Below are 20,431 nucleotides of genomic sequence, written 5' to 3'. Positions count from 1 at the left end.
GGCTCAAGCCTGTAATCCCAGCACTTTGGGAGGCCGAGGTGGGTGGATCACGAGGTCAAGAGATCGAGACCATCCTGGTCAACATGGTGAAACCCCGTCTCTACTAAAAATACAAAAAATTAGCTGGGCATGGTGGCACGTGCCTGTAATCCCAGCTACTCAGGAGGCTGAGGCAGGAGAATTGCCTGGAGGCGGAGGTTGCGGTGAATCGAGATCGTGCCATTGCACTCCAGCCTGGGTAACAAGAGCGAAACTCCGTCTCAAAAAAAAAAAAAAAAGATGTGGCCTGGGCCTCCCCAGTGTGCCCAACCCCGCCTTTGGGTTACAGATCCTGCCTACCTGTGGCCGCTCTTTGCCATCTGAGCTTACAACTTTCTTTTGACTTTTGATATTATTTTACATTCTCAAGGCATGATTTTTTTGCCTTATCAGAGATCTCTCGTCTCTGTTTAAAAGCAGCCTCCTTGTGTCTTCAGTAACTCCCTTCTGTTGCTGGCTGTCAAGCCTGTGCTCTTCCAGGGATTTCAGCGACTTTGTGCAGAAGTGTGTCCCCACCACTGACCTTGCCCAGGCTGAGGTGTGATGCCCAGCAATGGAGAGCAGGGGGTAGTCCCTAAGCCCACTGAAGCCCAGAGGGCTCCTCCCCTTGCAGCCTTTGTAGGTACTCCCTCTGGCCCACAGTCACCCTAAAGCTCCAGGGAAAAGAAGCCCAGAAGGAGGCCAAAGCCCAAGCTGTCATCCCAGGGAAGGAGGATGCCTGAGGCCCCACAGGGTCTGAGCACTGCCCCAGGCTCTGCTCGCAGCCTCACTGTGGCTGTCAGTGCTGCTCGCTGCAGTAACTGAAGTGATCAGGAGGCAGGAGTGGGGCATCAGAAGATCCACTCATCCGGCGCGGTGGCTCACGCCTGTAATCCCAGCACTCTGGGAGGCTGAGGCAGATGGATCACTTGAGCTCAGGAGTTTGTGACCAACATATTTGTTGCCTGGGCAACATAGTGAAACTCATCTCTCAAAAAAGCAAAAAACAAAAAGTCGGCCATAGTGGTGCACACCTGTAGTCCCAGCTACTCAGGAGGCTGAAGTGGGAGGATCACCTGAGCCTGGAAGGTCGAGGCCACAGTGAGCCATAATCACACCATTGCACTCCAACCTGGGCAACAGAGCAAGACCCTACCTCAAAACAAGAACAAGTCGGTTCCCTTTCAGCCCTTGTAGAAGTGGTACCGGAAGTTGGCATGTAAGGAGCTGGGTCTCTCTGTTGCTGGCTGAGCCCTTCTGAAAGCTGAACAGACACTTCTTACTCAGGAGCTGGTCACCGGCTGGTCATCTTTCTGTCAGCCCTCAGCTGTCTTGAGGAAACGCTTCTCATAGCAAAATGCAAAGCAGACCTATGTGGAACATTGGGCATGCTGCCGTCTGCGTTTTGTGTATGTGATTTCTTCTTCCAGGACTAACGTGAAAGGCTGTGGATGGCATCTGGAAGGGACGATGAAGGCTCAGGGTGGCCTGGCATCTGCCTGAAGTGGCAGGCGTGAAACTTGACCACTGGGAAGCACACGGTGCCCCCAGAGCCTCATCTGGCCACCCCAGGGGTCTACCCAGGTGGGCTGGGGCCGCAGGACAGTCCCCATTCACACCCACAGTCCCTGTGACAGGGAAATGGCATTCCTTCACGCCTCTCGGTCCATATCCTGCAAAGACTGGAGAGGTCGGGCCCAGAGCAGGAGGCTGGCAGCCGGCGTTCACAGGCCTCTGTGCCGGTGGCTTGGCTCTCCGGTCTGTTCTGACGCAGGCCCTTTATGAAAAGGCCTTCCTGGGTTTCAGAAAGTGTGGGTGCTCCTGTGCTCCCTCCCCCGGGCCTTCTCAAGGCGGGTCGGCACGGGGCCACTAGGCCTCAGTACTCTCAGGATGAGTCCTCAAAGCAGCTCAGCAGGGCTGGGGGCATCCCTTGCAAGGGAGCTGCAGGCCCTAGACAGGGTGATATGGTGAGGCTCTTCTGGAACGTTCTCCTACTGGTGCAGTGATCTCAGTTAGGCCGTCCAGATGCAGGACATGGCAGCTCTGTGGGCCGACCCCTCAGGAGCAGGGATGAGAAGTTGCAGCAGAGGTCCGCTCCCTTCCGGAACACAACAGATCCGAGGCCCTGCATTCACCCACCCCACACAAAGACAACGAACGGCTGTCCTTCTTCTTCTTCTTCCTGCGCCCTATTTCCCAGCTGGAAGTGCGGTCATGTCTCAGTGGCTGCGAGAATGATGTGTGACTGACAACTACACCTATTCTTAGGTTCCTGCCACACCAGCAGCTCGGAATTTCACAATGTAATTTCAAGAAGTGTGAAAACCGCTTCTGCTAAATCTGGAAAAAGTTACAAGTGCCTTTTCTGACGCTTCTGCCCATTTGAAAAGTAAGTCCTCTTGAGAGCCAAAGACTTCTGCCTGAAGCCTTGAAGTTACTGTAAGAAAAGCTTGCTGGTGCTGACAGCCTGGGCTCTCTTGCCCCTCTGACTTCTGGAAGGGCATTGCCCACGTTCCCTGGCCAGAGGCTGCACATAAAGCACAGGCCCACCTTCCCTCCCTGGGCCAGCCTGCACGAGGACGTGAGCACCACCGTACCGTGGACTGGGGCCTCGTAGTGTCCTATGGATGTACACCACGAGGATGTGCACATGGCCATCAGGGACACCGGCCCAAGCTCCAGTAGCCCAAGCTCCAGTAACTCAGGCTCCAGAAGGCAGCTTTTTCTCCCATCATGAGAACTCCAGAGAACAGCGGTTGCTGACTTTGTTTCAGAGGCTCAGAGCAGCAGGACCGAAGTCCCTCTGGCTCCTTGGCCATTCCCTCCTGGTGCTATGATGGAGGTTGCTGCTCCAGCCATCACACCTTCCAGGCAAAAAGAGAAAATGGTAACGGTCAGAGGAGCATCTGTCCCTGGCAGCCCTTCAAAGTCAGCATTTTAAAGAGCCTTACCTTTTAAGAGCTTTGCTGGAATCTCCTTTTCCATCCCACTCCTTACCTCCCTCCCTGCTAAGGGAAAAAATAATAATAGCCTCCTTGAAAGTTGAAGGGAATAGTCCTGGGCCACCCTGCCTGAGACAGAGCCAGGGAAATGTCCTTTGTAGCTGAGGACACAGCCCCACCTCCACCCCACCCACCCAGCAACAAAGGGGCCAACATGAAGGAAGTGCGGAAGAGCGGACTGGGGCAGGTCACCTGAAACTCTGCTGCAAAGTCCACATGTCCTGCGGACAGTGAAAGCACAGCCCACCTGTACCCTGGGGCTTGAAGGCTGCCCCGAATCCCAGTTGATCTCTGTCATGTGCCCGTGACCACTGCCCGGCGAGGGCTCATGTGCAGCCCAGCTCCTTAGGGCCCTGGGCCTTCTGTGCCCCCATCTGTGCCTGACAAGGATGGGCAGCAAGGGCAAGGATAGGATGTGACCCCTGCCCCTGAAGGCTCGATCCAGAGGACAGAGCCAAGGTCCCACAGAGGACAGAGCGCATGGGTCCCCTTGACACCCCATCCTTCCCAGCAGCTCATCCTGTGAGTCACCCGCACTGCATGTCCCCTCCTGAGGGCACAAGGTGAGCTGCCTGTGTCCATCCTGAGTCTGGCACATCACCAGGATTTGGGGCATCATCTGCCCAAGGTGTGTGTCACCAGTTTGCAAGGAGTGTGTGGAGCCGAAGAGCACTGGCCGAATCCAGCCCTGGCGGGGTCTGTGTGGCCGGCGCGGCGCAACCGTGAGCCCATGATCCGTCTGCCTTGTACGCACTTGCACTTGAGTTTGAATCTGTAAGCCCCACCCCAGGGACCCGCCCTGCATTTCACCTGAATCTCCTCCCACTCGGGTCCCACTTGTCTCCCCGACACCCTGGGAGGGGCACCTGAGGGGCTCCAGGAAGGAGGCTGGGGAAAGTTGGGGCCTGGCTGGGGCTGGCAGGACGAACCCCAGAGCAAGGCCCCAGTGCAGGGGCCGGGAATGAGTACCCAGCCTCTCTGAGAGGCCCTGAGGGTGCAGGAAGCCAGGTTGATGTTCATGAGGCTTGGCCGAGTCAGGGCCCCACAGCAGTTCTCAAGGGGCTGTTTCTCCAATCTTGTTCAGAACATGAATTGCTCACCCCCATGGGACCTGCCTGGGTGTGGCAGACATGGGGCACCCAGCCTCTCCTGCTGGGCATGCCACCTGCTTCCTCGCCGATGACCAGAGTCACTTCTGACCAGCCTGTCTCCCTATCGCCCCTTCCCCCAGCTTCCCAGAGCTGTCCTGGTGACAGTGGGTGGCCTCAGGCAGTGGTACCCCTGAGCTGGGTCCCCCTGGCTGTGCCTCAAAGAGCCACGTTCTCTTGGGCCCCAGTGCCAGAGTCCCCTTTCAGAAACCTTGGGGATGGTCCCCCGCCCCAGAGTCCTGGCCTCCCAGGGTGACTCCCTCCCTCCTTGCCAGGCTGGTGGCCCAGATCCATGACGAGCTGCTGTTTGAAGTGGAAGACTCGCAGATCCCGGAGTGTGCAGGTAGCCCGGGGCAGCACAGGGTTGCCTGGACTTCACAAACGGCTAAGGGGAAGCTCCATGGCCCATGGCACAACCCAGGAAAGCCCTCCCGGCTGTCAGCCCTTTTACGGCACCTGCTCTGCCTCGTGCTGCTGTGTCACCTGGGTCCTGGCAGGCAGAGGGGCCAGCCTGAGTGTGGGGACCCTTGAAAGGCCTAAGTGGGCTCCAGCCTGGGCCACCAGCCTCCCCGAGAGCACCGGGTGCTCTAGCTGACTGGAGCTCCGGAGAGCAGCTGCAGACACCCAAGGCCTCCATGTCTTCGGGGTCTGGAAAGGTGGGGAGTGGGCACCGGTATCACCCAGGCTGACTGGGGACCAGGCTGCAGAGCTGGCAGCAGCTGTTCTTGTTGGGGTGTTGGAGTCCCTGAGGTTCCCCAGGCTCCTCAGGCCTGGGTCTCATCCTGCCCCACAGGCCACCCCTCTCTGCTGAGCTACATGGCCCACAGGTGAGTGAGCTCAGGCAGAGTCACCCCCAGCCATCAGCCCAAGGGGTTCTTTGAAGCCAGGGATCTCTCTCTCCCTAGGGAGGGCCAGGACCTCCCCACAACACCTAGCCACTGGTCCCATGGAGGCTCCCATTGTGGCCTCATGGGTGAGATGGGAGAGCAGGTGCCCACGTGGAGCTGTGCCCCTGGCTCTCCAGGCCAGGTCTGTAACCGGCTGGGGCAGCTTCATGGGTTGGGAGAAGAGGCACAGGGGGCATCAGGTCTGGAAGCTTCGGGCACCAATTCCCGGGGGGCAGTCGCCATGCCCTCCTAGCCCCACCCTCTCCAGTTCTTACCCTTAGGGGTGTGAGGCTCCCATCCCCAGTGCTCACCCATCCTGCTCCATCCTAAAGCAGGGCTCTGCCACTTGAAAACTATGTCCAGCAACTCATTTGAAAACACACTCATCTTACGTGACCATTTAACAAGTATAACGTGTGCTCAGCTATAGGTTAAAAAAGGAAAGAAAACGTTCCCAAATGGCCTTGTTCCTGGGAGCAGCTTCCTCCAGCTGGCCTGGCAGCTCCTGAGGCAGGCGGCAGCCCGCGCCCTGCTCTCAAGAGCACTCAGGGCCAGGGACTGCAGGGCCTGGGGAATCAGGGGTCGGGTGGGGCCTGCACTATCCCTGAAGGGTGGGAGTCAGGTCCTGCCTCCCAGGCAGTGTCTAGCGCCTGGTGTCTCTGCCCCGCCTGCCCTCCCAAGGGCCCCATAGGGAGCGCCCCAGCTGAGTGCCAGCCCAGCCCCACACTTGCTGCCCCTCTCTGAGCAGCAGTTGCTGGGGATCACACACTCCGTCACCAGCACCACCCCACCATGTACGGAGGAGGAACCCGTTCTCTGCACACCCAGGGTAGCTCCAGCCAGCATGGGTAGCCAACCATCCAGTTTGGACTAGGCCACCTTTCCAGCCTTGCCCCCATAACAAGCTCCCCAGGATGGCTGGGGGCCCTCTGCAGGGCTCCCCACCATGCACACAGCCCGCGTGCCCACCTGCTGGCCGACAGCTCCCTGCAGACAGTGACCTGCTCCTTCACAGAGGACACTGAGGGCCACAGAGTGCAGGCAGCCACGAGCCCTGCTCACAACACACCAGGCACAGGTCCCCAGGGAGGCTCCGGCTCTGCTGGGGCCAGGAGGGCTGGAAAGTGAGGCATCGCCCACCACGGCTCGCAGCTCCTGCCACCGCCTTTGTGTTGCGGTGTCACACAGCCCAAAAGGACTAAACGAATGTTTATCCACGGGCCCGAGGATTCAGAGTGAGCCCAGAGAAAGCCTGAGCTTGTGAGTCCTGCCCCCCATCCCTGCCCAGGCCTTCCCTTTCTCAGGGCTCTGAGCCCCAGTGCTGCACAGTGACCTAGGTCCCCACAACGGGGCCAGCCCACCCGTGGCACAAAGCCACGATTGCATCAGACTTCACCCAGCAGTAGTGGGGATGGGCTTCCTGCAGGCCTGGTGGCTCTGGCTGGTGGGGGCTACCTGTGCCTCCCCCTCCTCCCAGCCCCAGAGCTTCTGGAACAGAGCTGGCATGACACCTGTCCCATCCCACGGCCCCCAGCTGGGGCAAGCTGACCCCAAGGGGTGGGGTGAGGGCCAGTGCAGCATGGCAGGCCAGTCCAGGGGGTCTGTGAGAGGCATCCTGGACTGTGGACGGGGCCGGGGAAGCTGGACCCAGCCTCAGGAGTGGGGCACACAGGGGCTACTTGTGGGCATTGAGGCCCCACGGCTGGTTCAGGTGACCAAGTGGACACAGGAAACAAGGGGGCTTGGGGGCTGGGGCAGGACTCGGGCCTGGAAGTTCCCCAAGGTCAAGAGACCAGCGGGCCACCTTTTTCTCCCGTGCTCTAGCTCTCGTCAGGAGGACCATGGAGTCCTTGGAGCAGGTGCAGGTGTTGGAGCTGCAGCTTCAGGTGAGGGGACACCCAGCCCTGCCGGGTCTCGAAGAGCCCAAAGTGAAGGAGGCCTGCGCCCCAGGGCAGAAGAGCCAGGCCACAGGGTGCAGCCCCAGCCCGAGATGGCCCCTGCAGCGGTGAGATGGCTGCTCCGCAGCAGGCCCAGCAGTAGGGGCTGGGCAGTCCCTGAAACCCAGTAAGCCCCACCCAACTCTGCTCACTTCAGTGAACAGGGACGGCAGCAAGGCTGGACCCTTCCAGCCCTGTCAAGAGGGAGTGGTGGAGGCTTGGTCCACACAGGGTCAGGGACCCTGGGGAGGGCTCTCTTGGCCTCTGGGAGCCACTGATCCTCCCGGGGAAGGACCCTGAAGGGCAGGCATGGGATGCCCCAGAACACACCCACCCGCCCAAGGGCAGCTTGTCTGCCGGCCGCAGCCTGCCCACTGGCACAGAGGCCCTGGCAAATGGGGAACCTCCGCCAAGATCAAGGTGTCATGACTGGGAGGTGGATGTGGCCTAAGCCTGTTACTGTGCACGTGTATGCACACGTGTGCGTGTGGCTGATCACGTACAACTGTGGGCTGCAGGTGGGGTCCCCCTGCATGGGGTCTGGGAGGTGGCTGGGGATGGCTGGCCCAGGCCTGGAGCTCACCTCTGCCTGCCACCCACAGGTACCCCTCAAGGTGAGCCTGAGTGCCGGCCGTTCGTGGGGACACCTGGTGCCACTGCAGGAGGCCTGGGGCCCTCACTAGGACCAAGTCGCACTGAGTCTCCCAGCAACAGCCTGGCTACCTCCGGGTTCCCCTTACCCCCACCCCGACAACACCCGCCCCCGCCCCCGCATTTTTCGCCTTCATTTTGTCTGTAGCCCCAGGCAACAGGGGGAGGAAAGAACTGGTTTCCAGCAGCCCATTGTGTGGCCTCCCCCAAGGTCACCAGCTCTGCATGCCAGGCCGCTCCAGGATGCATTAACCCTTTGGGGCTGGGGTGGCCTGTTGTCCCTGGAGTAAATGCCTGTGCAAAGCTCTCTTCATCCCTGTTTAAGTGAATTGTTCCTGTAAGTGGGAAGTGCTGCGTCCACAACCCCCAGCCACTTGGTCAGGGCAGGGCTGAGTGCCCCAAATTGGGAGTGACCAAGGCTGGGTCTGGGCCAGACACTCCAGGGAGGGTGGAGTCCCGGCTCCCTCTCTCATGGATTTCAGGGGAGGGGCTTCCTCGTAGCTCAGCAGCTGCTCACCCCTGGCAGGTGCCCAAGGAGCCACCAGCTCTGATGCCTGTGGTGTGCCCCCACTGGTTCCCTTCACTTCAGGAAACCACTGCCCAGGGCGCTCCCAGGCCGGCCCAGCGTGCAGCCCTGTACTGAGACCAAGAGAACACAGCCTGCCAGCAGGCACTGAGGCCCCTGGGGCTCATGTTCCCGACTGATGCCTCAGGAGGACCACAGGGCCACTCTATGAGAAGGCCTGCCCACCCATTGCAGGCCTCTGCCAGGGCTGCGGCCTGGGGCCACCGAGGACCTTCAAGGGCCTGGGGTCACACGCGCTTAGGCCATGAGGTCTCTCCCTTGAGCCTCCTGCAGGCTGGTGACCAGTGGCTGTAAATAGGCTGGCTCCCCCCAGAGAGCCAGCACTCCCAGCCGCCCTCCAGACTCTCCCGTGGCCTTGCTGCCAGCCCAGCAGGACACCTGTGACTCTCCTCCGCCTCACAGCAGCCTGCGACAGAGGCACCAGCACCATCCCCCCTTTTCATGTGGGGAAACTGAGGCACTAAAGGTCACAGAGCTCAAAGTGTGCCAGCTAGGATTTCAGCTGCATCCCACCTGGTACCATGGCTCCCTATCTCTAAGGTGGTCCCTGGAAAGGTGCTCCCGGGGTCCTGCTTTCAGGCCACCCCACCCCTGGGTGCCTCAGCCCCTCCCATGTACTTCCTTACCCAAGTCTGGGTCTGGGCTCCAAGAGCCTCCCTTGAAGTGGGGTGTAGGGCCCCCAGCACCCTTCAGGGTTGCTCGCCTCTGGCTGCCACCCACAGAGCAGCCAGCACTCAGGCTCATCCTCAAGGTGCCATCTGCTCACAGGGACACCTGGTACCACTGCAGGAGGCCGGGGGTGAGCGTGCGAGGTGCAGGTGGTGCTGTGGGTTTGAGCAGTGGCCTCCCCTCTCCCATTGTGTGTGCCACACCTGCCCTCTTTTAAATAGGGGCTGTGTCACCCACACGGCTTCCCTGTGCCCACTGGACATGGGTTGTCTTTTCTGGGGAACCTGAGTCATCACAATAGACTGTGCCCAGGACATCACCACTGTGGTCTGAGGGTGCTAGAAGTCTGTTCCCTCTGCCCTCTGATTATGCAGCATTCGCCGGGTAGTGTGTGTGCGGTGCTGGGGAGGTGGGGACAGCTGGGTCAGATCCCAGTCCTGGTGCTCTGCCACGCCGGCCTCGCCCCTCTTGGTGCTTCTTGCCCCCATGGGGGGAGCCAGGTGCCCATCCTGTGACTCAAGGAAGCATTTGGAGCCAGTTTCTCCCCAGGAAGAAGACATCCACACTGCCCTAGACAGCTTGGTTTTCTCTTAGCTTCAAAAACATTTTCATGGCCTCCCACGTGTGTGTGTCCTGGATGGCCAGGCCTGCCCCAGTGTGATGGGACATCCCAGTGATCCAGGGAGCTGCTCAGAGCCTCTGCTGGGGCCTCCTACTAGGGCAGTGCTGCCCCTGCCTGCGTTCTGTGGCAGCACTCTGAGCCCCACCAGGCCTGATGCAGCCGCTGCACGCAAGCCTTCCGTCCTGCCGCAGTTTCAGCAGGATGCCCCAGATGGGCTTTGCTGAGCCCAGGCCAAAGCTGCATAGTCCTCCAGGCCGAGGGGCAGCCCTGCCATTGGGAAGAAGCTCGCAGCCTCAGGTTCCTCCAGGCTCCTGGCCAGAGGGCCTGGCAGCGGGGATGCAGAGGGTGGAGAAGGCGGAAGCGGGGCCACAGAAACCCCTACCAGGAAAGTGGCCCAGGGGACTGGGCAGTACAGTTGGGAGATCCCTCGACTCCAGGATTCTCTCTGCCAACAAGACTGGCATTCTGACAGGCACCTGCCAGGGCAGGGATCTGTGTCCACCCCATGCCTCACTGGCTGTGAGACCCCCCCACACACACCCTGCTCCCCACCAAGGCCCTGGACTGCAGCACTCTCAGCCTGGACCCCAGACCTGGCATCCTCCCTCACAAACACTGGGAGTCACCCTCATCCTGGTGGGCTCTGATGTCCACTCACCTCACACCCTCCCTTGGCACCACTGTGCCTCCAAGGGAGGGGCCAGGCGGGCAGGCAGCTGCTGGGGCTGCCAGGGCAAGGATGGACATAACCACGGGAACTGGGAACCCCAGATGCAGGAGGGGTCCGACACCCTGATGGCACCCAGACCCCAGGGCCAGGAGGACAGGGCAGCAGGGCCTGGCCAGGGGTCCCACTAGGGTGGCAAGGATGGGGTGGGGGCTGGGCGCCAAGCTGTCTGCCAGGTGTTAGGGTGCCTAGGGTCCCAGCACAGAGCTGGGTGAGAGCAGGGCCCATGAGCTCCTCAAGGGATCCTGGGTGTGAGAGTGAATGGGCAGAGCCCACCCAGCTGGGTTCCTGCTGGGTGCCTGCTGGGGTGGAGCCTCAGCAATGGGGTCACCACCACCCCCACCTCGCCTCCCGGATCACGCTCCCTCCAGGCTGCAGTGCTGGCTATGGGGCAGCCTGGCCAGGTATAGGGGAGCCAAAGTGAGGAAAGGGGGTGGCCAGGGAAGAAGGGGAAGGCGGTGGGGGCCCACCTCCCCGAAAGCCAGTCCTGCCACAAGTGGGCAGTAAGCACCCCAAGAGAGCACGGGAGCCAGGTGCCTTCAACTCTGGTTTTATTGAAAAACAGCAGCATTGGGAGCCATTCAGGGGAGGGGTGCACACCCATCCCAGGCCCCCGCAGCCCCTCTCCTCAGAACTTGCTCGCCCCCACCCTGGGGGCTGTTTTGGCACATCTGGGGCCTCAGGACAGTCTGCCCCCGCCGTGGGCTCACAGTACAGTTTCGGGAACGAACAGCAGCAGGTGAACCCCACCCCTGTGCTCCCCGAGCCTGGCCTCCCTGGACCTGCCCTGGAGCTGCTCAGGCCCTCCACCGAGGCCCTGCCCCACTGAGAGGCAAGGGGGCCAGGGAGGCTCGGCCTGGGGCTGGGGGCCCAGCAAGGAAGCGGTGGGGAGGAACCTGCTTCCCCAGGCACTGCCAGCCCCCACCACTGGTACCTGCACAGCCACATATATGCAAGTACACACACAGACACTCATACACACCGCATGCTCATGGAACACACATACTCTGTACAGCTCACACCTACATCCATGCACATGTGCATGCTCACCCACACACCAGAACACACACATACATACATACACGCCCACACATACACGAGTACATACATGCTCACACACGAGTACACACATGTACACTCTATGCATGTGTACACATTCACACACATGCCCCTCAGAGTACACAAGAACACCTGCATCACAGAGGCATCCATGCTCATGCATACACACGTACACATACACACGTGCATGCTCGTGTACACACATACATTCATACACACATACGTGCATTCATACACATACATTCATAATACATTCATATACACGTGCATTCATACACGTACATTCATACACGTACACACACGCATGCTCATGCGCACACACATACATCCATACACATTCATACACGTATACGTCCATACACACGTATTCATACACACGTACACATACACGCATGTGTACACATGTACATTCACATGTACATTCATACACACGTGCATGCTCATGTGTACACATATACATCCATACACATGTACATCCATACACATGTACATCCATACACATGTACATTCATACACACGTACATATACAGATGTACATTCATACGTACATTTGTACACACATACACATGTGAATTCACGCACATACATGCTCATTCATACCCAAGAACACACACACGTATACTCATGCATACACACCCACACACATACATCCACACGTGCATGTTCACACGTGTACACAACACATGAACATGTATGCCCATACGTGTGCACTCACACATGCATGCTCACATGTCCATGCTTAAGCATGTATACATGCTCACACTCATGCACATGCACATGCTCACAATGCACACATGCTCACACCACACGTGCAAGAATACACTTGCACACGTGCTCACACATATGCACACATGCTCAAACACGTGCACACACACAGGTATACCCCTTCTTTAAAATGGCTAATTATTGCTGTTTAAAAAAATACATCCAACAATGGTATGTCGGCTCGCCCTCCTTCACCCAGCTGTGGCCCCAGGCGGCATCGTGCCACCTCTGGAAGCACAGCGGCTGTAGCGCCAAGGAGTAAGTGGATTCCAGGGTCCACCCAGTCTGGGACTCAAACCCCAGTGTCAGCTCTGTGGCCACCAGCCCAGGAACGCAGGCCTGTGGCCAAACAGAAGACACAAGCAAGTCAGCAGGCAACAGGCAGGATGCGCAGCCGCAGCGCCAGCCCAGGGGGGATGGCGGTGGGCTCCCTCGGCACGGGGGCAACTCTGTCCCACCGTCCCTCGGGCTCTGACAGGAAGGTGACCCCACAAGGGCCCACACAGCCCTCTGCCCAGCGGAGCAGCCACCTTTGGCCCCCATGAAGCCCAGGCGCCAGCAGAGCCCAGGAACCCCAGTTCCCGTTCTCATGCCACAGGCACAGCCCTGGTGCCCCAGGGCAGGCGGGCCAGACCCTTATGGCCCAGAGAGCTTCCTCCACCTGCCACACAGCCAGGAAGCTCAGGGCAGCCCCACGCCGTCCCCTCTGGCGCCTGCAGCCTTCTGCCACCTTCTCAGAAGACACCCAGAGCAGGAGGGGGGGTGGCCCCAGGACCTCATGGCCTCAGGTCTGCTGTCCACAGGGCCTCCCAGGCCAAGCCTTCCCCGCTGTCCACTCCTTGGGACAGACTGACCCAGCCCTCGGCCCCTCCCTGTAGGGGCAGCTTCTCAGCTGCTGCCCGGCCCCAGAGCATGACACCAGCAGGAAGCGAGGCTCGGCAGAGGAAGGAGGGGAGGCATCGCCAGGCCTGCGGGGCTCAACTCCCTACACTCAGGAGCCCTTCCGGGGGCCAAACCGCATGGCAGCTTCGGCACACGCAGGCCTCCCACCCTCAGGGGCCAGGTCTGCAGCCACTCGCACCTGGGTGGTTGGAGCTGCCCAGGGCCTGCCCACCCCCTGCACCGCAAGACCCCCTAGCACTGGGCAGTGCAGGGCATCCTGAGGCGCCACGGCCCTCAGCTGCCCAGAGCCTCGTTAGGCCCGTGCTGCTCATCCATCGAGGATGTTCTCCTTCACCCAGCTCTGGCCTCGGGCACCGCCAGCCCCTCCTGCCTTCCATCCTCTCCACAACAAAAACAGGCTTCCAAACACACAGAAATCCCAGGAGCCCCTGAGCAGTGCCCAGCCCCGGGCTGGCTTTCCCCGGGCCTTGCCACACAGAGTCTGAGTGGTGGGCACCCACATCAAGTGGGCAGGGGCGGGCACTCAGGGAAGCCGCACCAACCACGTGACAGCAAGGCCCAGGAGGGCGCTTCAGAGGTAGAAGAAGTTACATCAGAATTTCTACAAATGTATAAAATTCATGTCAGTGCACATGTGCAGAGCAGTGAAATCCCTGGCTGAAGGGATGAGGCGGGCCAGGGCAGGCCCACCCATGAGGGCACCTGGCCTCCAGCCCGGGGGAGGACAGATCTGCCCCCCACTGGCCTTCAAGGGCCCCACTGAGCTGCACACTGGCCTGGTGAGGGCTCCGGGCAGCTCCGCCCCAGCCTGGCAAGCACACCGGTGCCTCTGCTCACCTCAGAGCAGCAGGGTTCTGCACACACCCACCCCATATACCCTTCCTGGCACCTCTACCAAGTCCTGGCAGCAAAGAAAGGCCAAGCGTCCCACCACCCACAGGGCAGTGCAGCCAGGTCACTCATGGGCACAGGTGCCACCAGTATGGGAGAGGGCCACACTGCCCAGGACTCTCAAAACCAACCCCCAGGAGGAGGATCTGCAGTGAACCCAGCTCAGGTCAATGTCAAGGGGACACTGGCAGCCCCTGGGCTTCCAGGCCCTGCCCTGGCATCGGTGGGCTCTGACAGCCACCCCCACGCGCCCTGCATCCCAGGAGCCTGAGGCTCCAAAGGCACAGGACCCAGGGAAGCTGGCAGCGCCCCAACAGGACACTCCCATAACCTGATTCCACCTGGCCCACCCTGCCCCTCCTGCCCCCAGCATGCCCCGCACCAACCGGGACCAGCCCAAGGCCAAACCCAAACCAAACCAAAAGAGGAAAAAGGCACAACTGTTTCCATTTTGCTAAAACACTTTACGTCTGTCTGTATATTCCAGATTAACAAAATCTGAGCTGCAAGAAAATAGGGTGCCGATTTCTGTACAGTCTACAAAACTCCCATCCCCGAGCGGGAACCGGGCCCCTCCAGGGAGGAGTGTACGGGGGAGGGGCTGTACAGTGCTCTGCACACCTCAATTGCGAACAGGACAAAAGGCCCTCGGACACGGGGCTTCTCCATCCCTTTGCTCACTTCTGAGGCGCCTCGTGAAGAAGGTCCCTCCGTGGCCCTGCACGTGGCCTTGGTGCCCAGGGCCCAGCTCTGTGGCCCACCCTGCCTGCCACACACCTCCCCAATTCCCCACACAGAGGGGTCTGGGCAAGCCTTTATTCTCCTCCTGCCACCTCTAGGCTGGACGTGCAGCACCCTCTGCCTCTGTCTCCCCTTGCAGGCCGCCCCCCGTCCAGGACAGCCCCTGCCTGTGACCTCAGGAAGGAGAGACCAGGAGCACCACCAGTGGGAGCTGAGGCGGCCACCCCTCTTCCCACCCAGCCCAAGGCAGCGCCCTGCCCCTCCTCCTGGAGGCTGTGGACTCCCTAGCCCCCCACCCTGCCCACCCTGCAGGCCAGGGCCGGCAGGCATGCTCCGTGGCGGGAAATAACACCAAATCAGGGTCTCCCTCCAGATTTCCAACTGCAGAACACTCCACCCACCTGGCCACCCATCCCCATCACACTGGGCCAGACACTGTGTCTTAGGGTACAAACTACCGTTTTGTCCCAAGAATAAGTCATGCAGAGTGCTATTCTGTCTAAATAACTTATTAGAAAACGGGTTGGTTTCAGGCTGGGAGAAGCTGTGGGCTGGGCGCTGTAGGCAGCGGCCTGGGCTGGTAAGATTCACAGGGTGGACCATCAGCCAGAGGCGGGAGGTCCCTGGGGACATCTGGGAGAGGCCACCGCGATCCAGTGGGCACTGGGGAGACGGGTCCCTCAGACCCCCACCCTGGCTGTGCCACGGATGCCATGGGAGCCACCTGGGTGATGACGCCAGCCAGCTAAGCCCAGGCAAGGGAGGGGCCGGAGCCAGCGGAAAGGAAGGCAGTGAGATGTCAGAGCAAAGCAGACGAGGACAGAGCCGGGCAGCGTGGGGCAGGCCAGGCCCTCCGAGGGGTTGGGGCGGGGGCAGGCCCTCCCATGGCCAGTCCCGGGCTGGGGACAGAGGCGCTCACCGGCCCGGGTCTCCGGGTCCAGTCTGAGCAGGGCAGGGCTGTGTGCATGCGGCATGCTGGTCCGGGCCACACCCTCGGCATGCGCAGAGCAAAGCAGTGCCGTGCCAGCTCGGGCCTCCATGGGCAGTGGCACCGGGCTGCTGGCAGGGCCGGAACCTGGCCCGGGGCTCTGTCGCAGAGGTTCTGTGCTTGGTGAGCAAGGCTGGGCCTCCCCCAGTGGCGGCGGGCAGGGCAGCTTCAAGGACAGCCGCGATGGTCCAAGATGCCACTCTTCAAGGCGTGGCAAGTCGCCCGGGTGGGTGGGGAAGGGTGAGGGGCGGTGGTGACGAACAAACCCCCCCCCACCGAAGTATCGCGGAAGAGCAGCAGCCCCGCACCCCTCAGAACCAGCCAGAGAACCGCAGGATGTTGAAGAGGGAAAACCCAACACAAACGCCAAGATGAGCGTCTGAAAGCAGCCGCGCCGGGCGGCGGGCAGGCGGGCAGGCGGGCAGGGCGGCCGGGGTGGCGGGCAGGTGAGCGGCGGCAGTCACTCCTCGCGCAGCTGCAGGCGGTAGCGGTGGTAGCGGACCTGGAAGAAGAGGCGCTCGGCCAGCGAGAGGGTCATGCCGGGCAGCACGTAGTGGTCACTGGCGCCCATGTGTCTGAAGCCCAGCGACTCGTAGAGCTTGTGGGCAGCCACCTTGACAGCCGTCGTGCCCAGCACCACCGCAGAGTAGTTGTGCACCACGGCGAACTCCAGCACCTTCCGGCCCAGCGCCTTGGCAATGCCCTTGCCACGGAAGCGCGAGTCCACAGACATCCGCAGCAGCTCCAGTGTGTTGTCCTCCTCGTGGGCCCGCGCGGCCACGATGCCCACCACGTTGCCATCCAGCACGGCCACCCAGAAGCAGGAACCTGCAGAGGACAAGCGGCCAGGGACACCCGGTGAGGAAGGCTGGGGAGGCCCCTGCACCTCTGGCATGAGACAGGGCCAGGGTCTGGGAGGGGTCCCCTTGGGGATGCCCACTCCAGCCAGGCACGAAGCCAGGGCACTGGGACACCCAATCCCAGCAGTCCCAGGGGCCTAGCTACCAGCTCTGCTGGACTCAAGGGAAGGGGCAGCCACTATCCAGGACAAGCCAGTGGAGCCCCCCCACACACACACTCCAGAGCCCCTTAAGCAGAGAAAGCCCGAGCAACACCTGTTACCCACAGCCCAACAGCCAGGACTCCAGCCTGGGGGCTGCACTGCCCTGCTCAGAGTGGTGGTTGAAGGCCCGAGTCCCTCCTCTGAGACCAAAAGCTGGGCAAGCTTTGGCCAGTCAGGCCCCTGCCCTGCCCAGCTACTCCCAGACCGAAAGCCTCGATGGCCCTGGCAGCCCTGACCAGGCCATGGTCCAGCCAAACTGCTATGGCTCCTGGCCACCCACGGTCACCTGGCCATCACGGCGAACTCCAGCACCCACAGCAGAGGCCTGCGAGGGGCAGGGGCTAGGAAAGTGGGGCCAGGAGGTTCCCTGCAGCCCAGGAGGAGCTTCCTACAAATCCAAGTGGGGGACAGGGGACGGCCCCTCTGGCCCTGGCCTCTCCCGGCAGTGAGCCACGTGGCCAGGCCACCACCCCATCCACAGGACAGCCCAATTCCCCCCTCAAGGCAGGCGTGAAGCCAGGAGGTGGAGGCTGCGGGGAGGAAAGGCAGCAGAAGAGGAGAAGGGGTGCGGGGCAGTGAGGGCGGTTATAGGGGGAACCCGCAGGCATCGGCCACAGGGGAAGCCCGGCCACCTCCAAGAACCAAAGGCAGAGGTGGCACCCAGAGACCTCTCTGATGGCCGAGGGGCTGGCCAGCAAGGGTCACACAGCCTGCCCCCTCCTCGAGGAGGCTCTGCACCTGCCCCAAGCCACGAGAAGCACTCCCATCCTCCCCACCTCCCCTCTGCGTAACCACCGGCCCACTGGCTCCATGAGGGGGACCTCTGTCTGCTTCAGTGCAGGACACTGCGGCCTGGAGGGCGGCTAAGGGGGTGCTGAGGGCCCCTCAAGGAGAAGCAGCCAGGGGGAGCCACTGGGCACTGCTGCGAGGGCCACAGCCCTACCCAGGCAAGACCAGAGGTCAGAACCATCCTGGGAGCAGCAAACCCAGCACCGTGTGGCCCTGGCACACCTCACTCCTCCCAGGCCTCAGTTTCCCCATGTGCACAAACAGCTCCCAGGAATCCAGCATGAACCTTCAGCAGCCATCCAGCCTCTGCCCTCATGGGGTGCTCCTGCAGCCCCCCCAGTTGTCCCTTTACCCCCCACACCAGGTAGGCCACAGCCCAGGGGGCAGGGCCATGCCTTGTGTGCCCACCAGAGCCCTCTTTGCTGCTGCGGCCTGAGCTTCCTCATGGCCCATTTCCCCCAGGGAGGCCAGGGCTCAGGGGCTGCTCAGATGCGCTGTTTGGGTTTGGGAAGGATCAAAGAGAGCGGCTGGCGCCAAGGCAGTGGGACAGGGTGGTGCCAGAGCCACTGCCCCTCCCGACACTGGCAGGACTCCTGCCAGCCCCTGCCCAACCCTCCAGGCCCACTCTGACCCTCTCATTGGCCCACAGGCCCTCCAGCATGGGAGGGAGCCTCCTACCCCACAGAGCAGACTCCTCACCCCTGGGGCTGCCAGCATGGGAGAAACCGCATGGTTCTGCTTCCCAGGACCGAGCGGCGGGGGACCAGCCCAGAGGTGAAGAGCAATCCCCAGCTCCCCTGACCCTGGCCCAGCCCCTCCAGCTACAGAAGGCCACAGGAACTGGGACAAGACCTCCAGCTAAGTGGCCCTGAGACCAGGCCAGAAGTGAGGGCCACAGCTCAAGGTCAGGTCCCCTGCCACCCCCATCTTTTGTGCCCCAAGATGGTCCCCAGACCCTGCCACACAACTCCTCCCCCCAGGGCCCTGGCACTGCAGACAACCCCAGCCCCACAGAGCCTAGCGGCCCTTGCCCCACCGCAGCGGGCGCCAGGGAGACGCACCCAAAGCAGGGAACGGTGGAGCCACTGCGTCGCAGGGCCAGCTCAGGCCACTCAAGGAGGAGCTGGCTCTGCCTCCCCCAGCCCTGCTGACTCCGGAGGCCTTGGTCACCCAGAAGGCTCAGGCCACAGGGGCCCCGGCCCAGGCCCACCCACGCTGGCGCTGGCGCTGGCCCTGGCCTGCCCTGAGGTTGCTGGAGTGGGTGTCCCCGAGGGCGGTCTGGGGCGGAGGGCGGGGAGGGGCAGCAGGGGACTCACCGGGCGGCTTCATGTAGTACTGCTCGATGTCCGCCATGTCCGTGTGCAGCGCGCACTCCAGGTAGGCGCGGATCACCTTGCGGCTGTAGTAGTAACGCAGGCCCAGCAGCGCGGCGGGCACCAGGCACGTCAGCAGCAGCGAGCGGCTCAGGGCGAAGCACAGCGCTGCGGGCAGAGGGCGCGGGTCAGCGGTGCGGCGGGGGGTCCCCAAGCCCCGGGAGGCGCTGCTCGGGAAGCCCACTGGGGATGCCGCGGCCAGCCACGCTCTGGATGGAGGAGCGGGGTCATCCCGGGTGCTGGCTACTGCTCCCCATTTCCAAGCTTCCTGTGGCAAAATCAACCCCCGCCCCCATCCCGACAGCCTGGATACAGCCTCGGCGGGTCTCTGAGCTTCCTGCCCCCGGGAGCCTGCCCGGAACGGCGGGGAAGCGGCCCCAAGCCCCGCGCCTGGAGCCCGGAGCGCGCGCCCTCCACCCTCGGGGTGCCGGGAGAGGCCCTGCCCACTCTGCCCTGTTGAAGCCAAGATGGGCACATCTTGGCCCCGCGCGGGGCAGGCGGGAGGTGATCCCACGTTCCAGCACCGGGCTCCCGGGCCCCCTCGTCCCAGGGCCCCAGCCAGAGCCCTTCCTAGGCAGCTTCCGGGGGCTGCGAGGGCAGGGACAGGGCAGGGAGACCCACGCTGCTTCCAGCCGCATTTCGCTGCTGTGACCTTGGGGGAGTCGCACCCTCCCCACGAGACCTCAGGCTCCTCATCTGTAAAATGGGAGCAAACCCCCCCTCCAACCCCTGCGGGAAGCTTCAATGGGAAGGGACCGAAAGACCCTGCGGGGGCCGCCCCCCGTGACCGCCCGGGCTGTGCCAGGCGCGCGCACCCCCCGAGGCGCCGGCTGTCTTCCCCTCATAAATTAGCACGGAGCGGAGCGGGAGGCGGCCTCCCCCGCCCGCGGATTATATTTAGGCACTCGCCGGGCCCCAGCCGCCGCGGGCGCTACCTGCCAGGGCACCCGCCCCCACCCAGGATGCCAGGAGGGGACTGGGAAGAGGACAGGGGAGGGGGGCTGCGCGGCGGGGACACAGGTGGGGACCCCGGACCCTCCCCGGCTCCCGCCCGCTCGGGGCCCCGCGCCCGTCCCCGAGCCCCTGGCCAGGCCCCTGAGCGGAGCCCGGCGCAGCAGAAAGTGGGGGCTTCCCCAGACCGGTCCCCGGGAGGACGCCGGGGTGAGGTAGCTCCGCGCCGGCCCGAGGGACTGCGGCAGGCGGGGGCCCGGCGCACTGACCCGCCAGCAGGGCGTAGAGCAGCTGCGCGCGCGGGTGCTGCCGCAGGCCGCGGAAGGCCGTGTTGGGGATGCGCTCCATGATGCCGTCGTAGAAGATGCGGCGCGCCGCCTCCTGCTCGGCCGCACGGAACTCGCGGATGCACACGCCGCGCCCCCCCGGCGGCCCTGCGCCCCCCGCCCCGCCGCGAGGCTGAGCTGCCGGGGCAGGTGGGGGCGCGGGGGGCGCGGCGGCCGGCCCGGGCGCGGCGGGCAGCGGGGGCCACATGGCGCCGGCGGCGGCGAGCAGCGCGTCCTTCTTGGCCCCCGGCAGCGCCTCATGGTCCTCGGCGGCCACGATCTTCGTCTCGCAGACCATGTCGGGAGGCCCACAATGCATGCACCCGGCCGGGCGG

At 62.5% G+C, this 20,431-nt stretch overlaps 2 protein-coding genes across 4 annotated transcripts in view; one reads left to right on the top strand and one right to left on the bottom strand.

Annotated features, from left to right (window-relative positions):
- Positions 1-7,958, top strand: part of POLN (DNA polymerase nu) — a 146,246-nt gene extending 138,288 nt beyond the window's left edge. The window contains exons 21-22 of one of the 3 annotated variants that reach the window (XM_032253954.1): positions 4,444-4,511; positions 6,880-7,958. In XM_032253954.1, coding sequence (XP_032109845.1) covers positions 4,444-4,511; positions 6,880-7,064 — 253 coding nt within the window. In that variant the 3' untranslated portion in view covers positions 7,065-7,958. Of the gene's footprint in view, positions 1-4,443; positions 6,649-6,879 lie in introns of those variants that run through there. The other 2 variants (XM_032253955.1, XM_032253953.1) reach the window with 2 other exon arrangements.
- Positions 7,959-14,306: 6,348 nt separating this feature from the next.
- NAT8L (N-acetyltransferase 8 like) lies at positions 14,307-20,425 on the bottom strand. The gene is made up of 3 exons (XM_032253952.1): positions 20,040-20,425; positions 18,763-18,927; positions 14,307-16,422 (listed from the first exon to the last, which is right to left on the bottom strand). Exons 1-3 carry the CDS (start codon positions 20,413-20,415, stop codon positions 16,055-16,057), a joined length of 909 nt encoding a protein of 302 aa, XP_032109843.1. The 5' UTR covers positions 20,416-20,425; the 3' UTR covers positions 14,307-16,054.
- Between the last annotated feature and the right edge of the window lie 6 nt (positions 20,426-20,431).

This window comes from Sapajus apella, unplaced genomic scaffold, assembly GCF_009761245.1.
Source record: "Sapajus apella isolate SASKATOON/1434 unplaced genomic scaffold, GSC_monkey_1.0 scaffold85, whole genome shotgun sequence".
NCBI classification, from domain to species: domain Eukaryota; kingdom Metazoa; phylum Chordata; class Mammalia; order Primates; family Cebidae; genus Sapajus; species Sapajus apella.
The sequence above is the reverse complement of the archived record's forward strand: the minus strand, read 5'-3'. Positions and strand labels throughout refer to the sequence as shown.

Excerpts from the sequence above, each read along its gene's own strand:
- NAT8L (XM_032253952.1), bottom strand. The coding sequence starts at position 20,415 with ATGCATTGTGGGCCTCCCGACATGGTCTGCGAGACGAAGATCGTGGCC. Across the intron at positions 18,928-20,039 it reads GCTCTACGCCCTGCTGGCGG|CGCTGTGCTTCGCCCTGAGC; the intron begins GTCAGTGCGCCG and ends CTCTGCCCGCAG. Across the intron at positions 16,423-18,762 it reads GTACTACATGAAGCCGCCCG|GTTCCTGCTTCTGGGTGGCC; the intron begins GTGAGTCCCCTG and ends TGTCCTCTGCAG.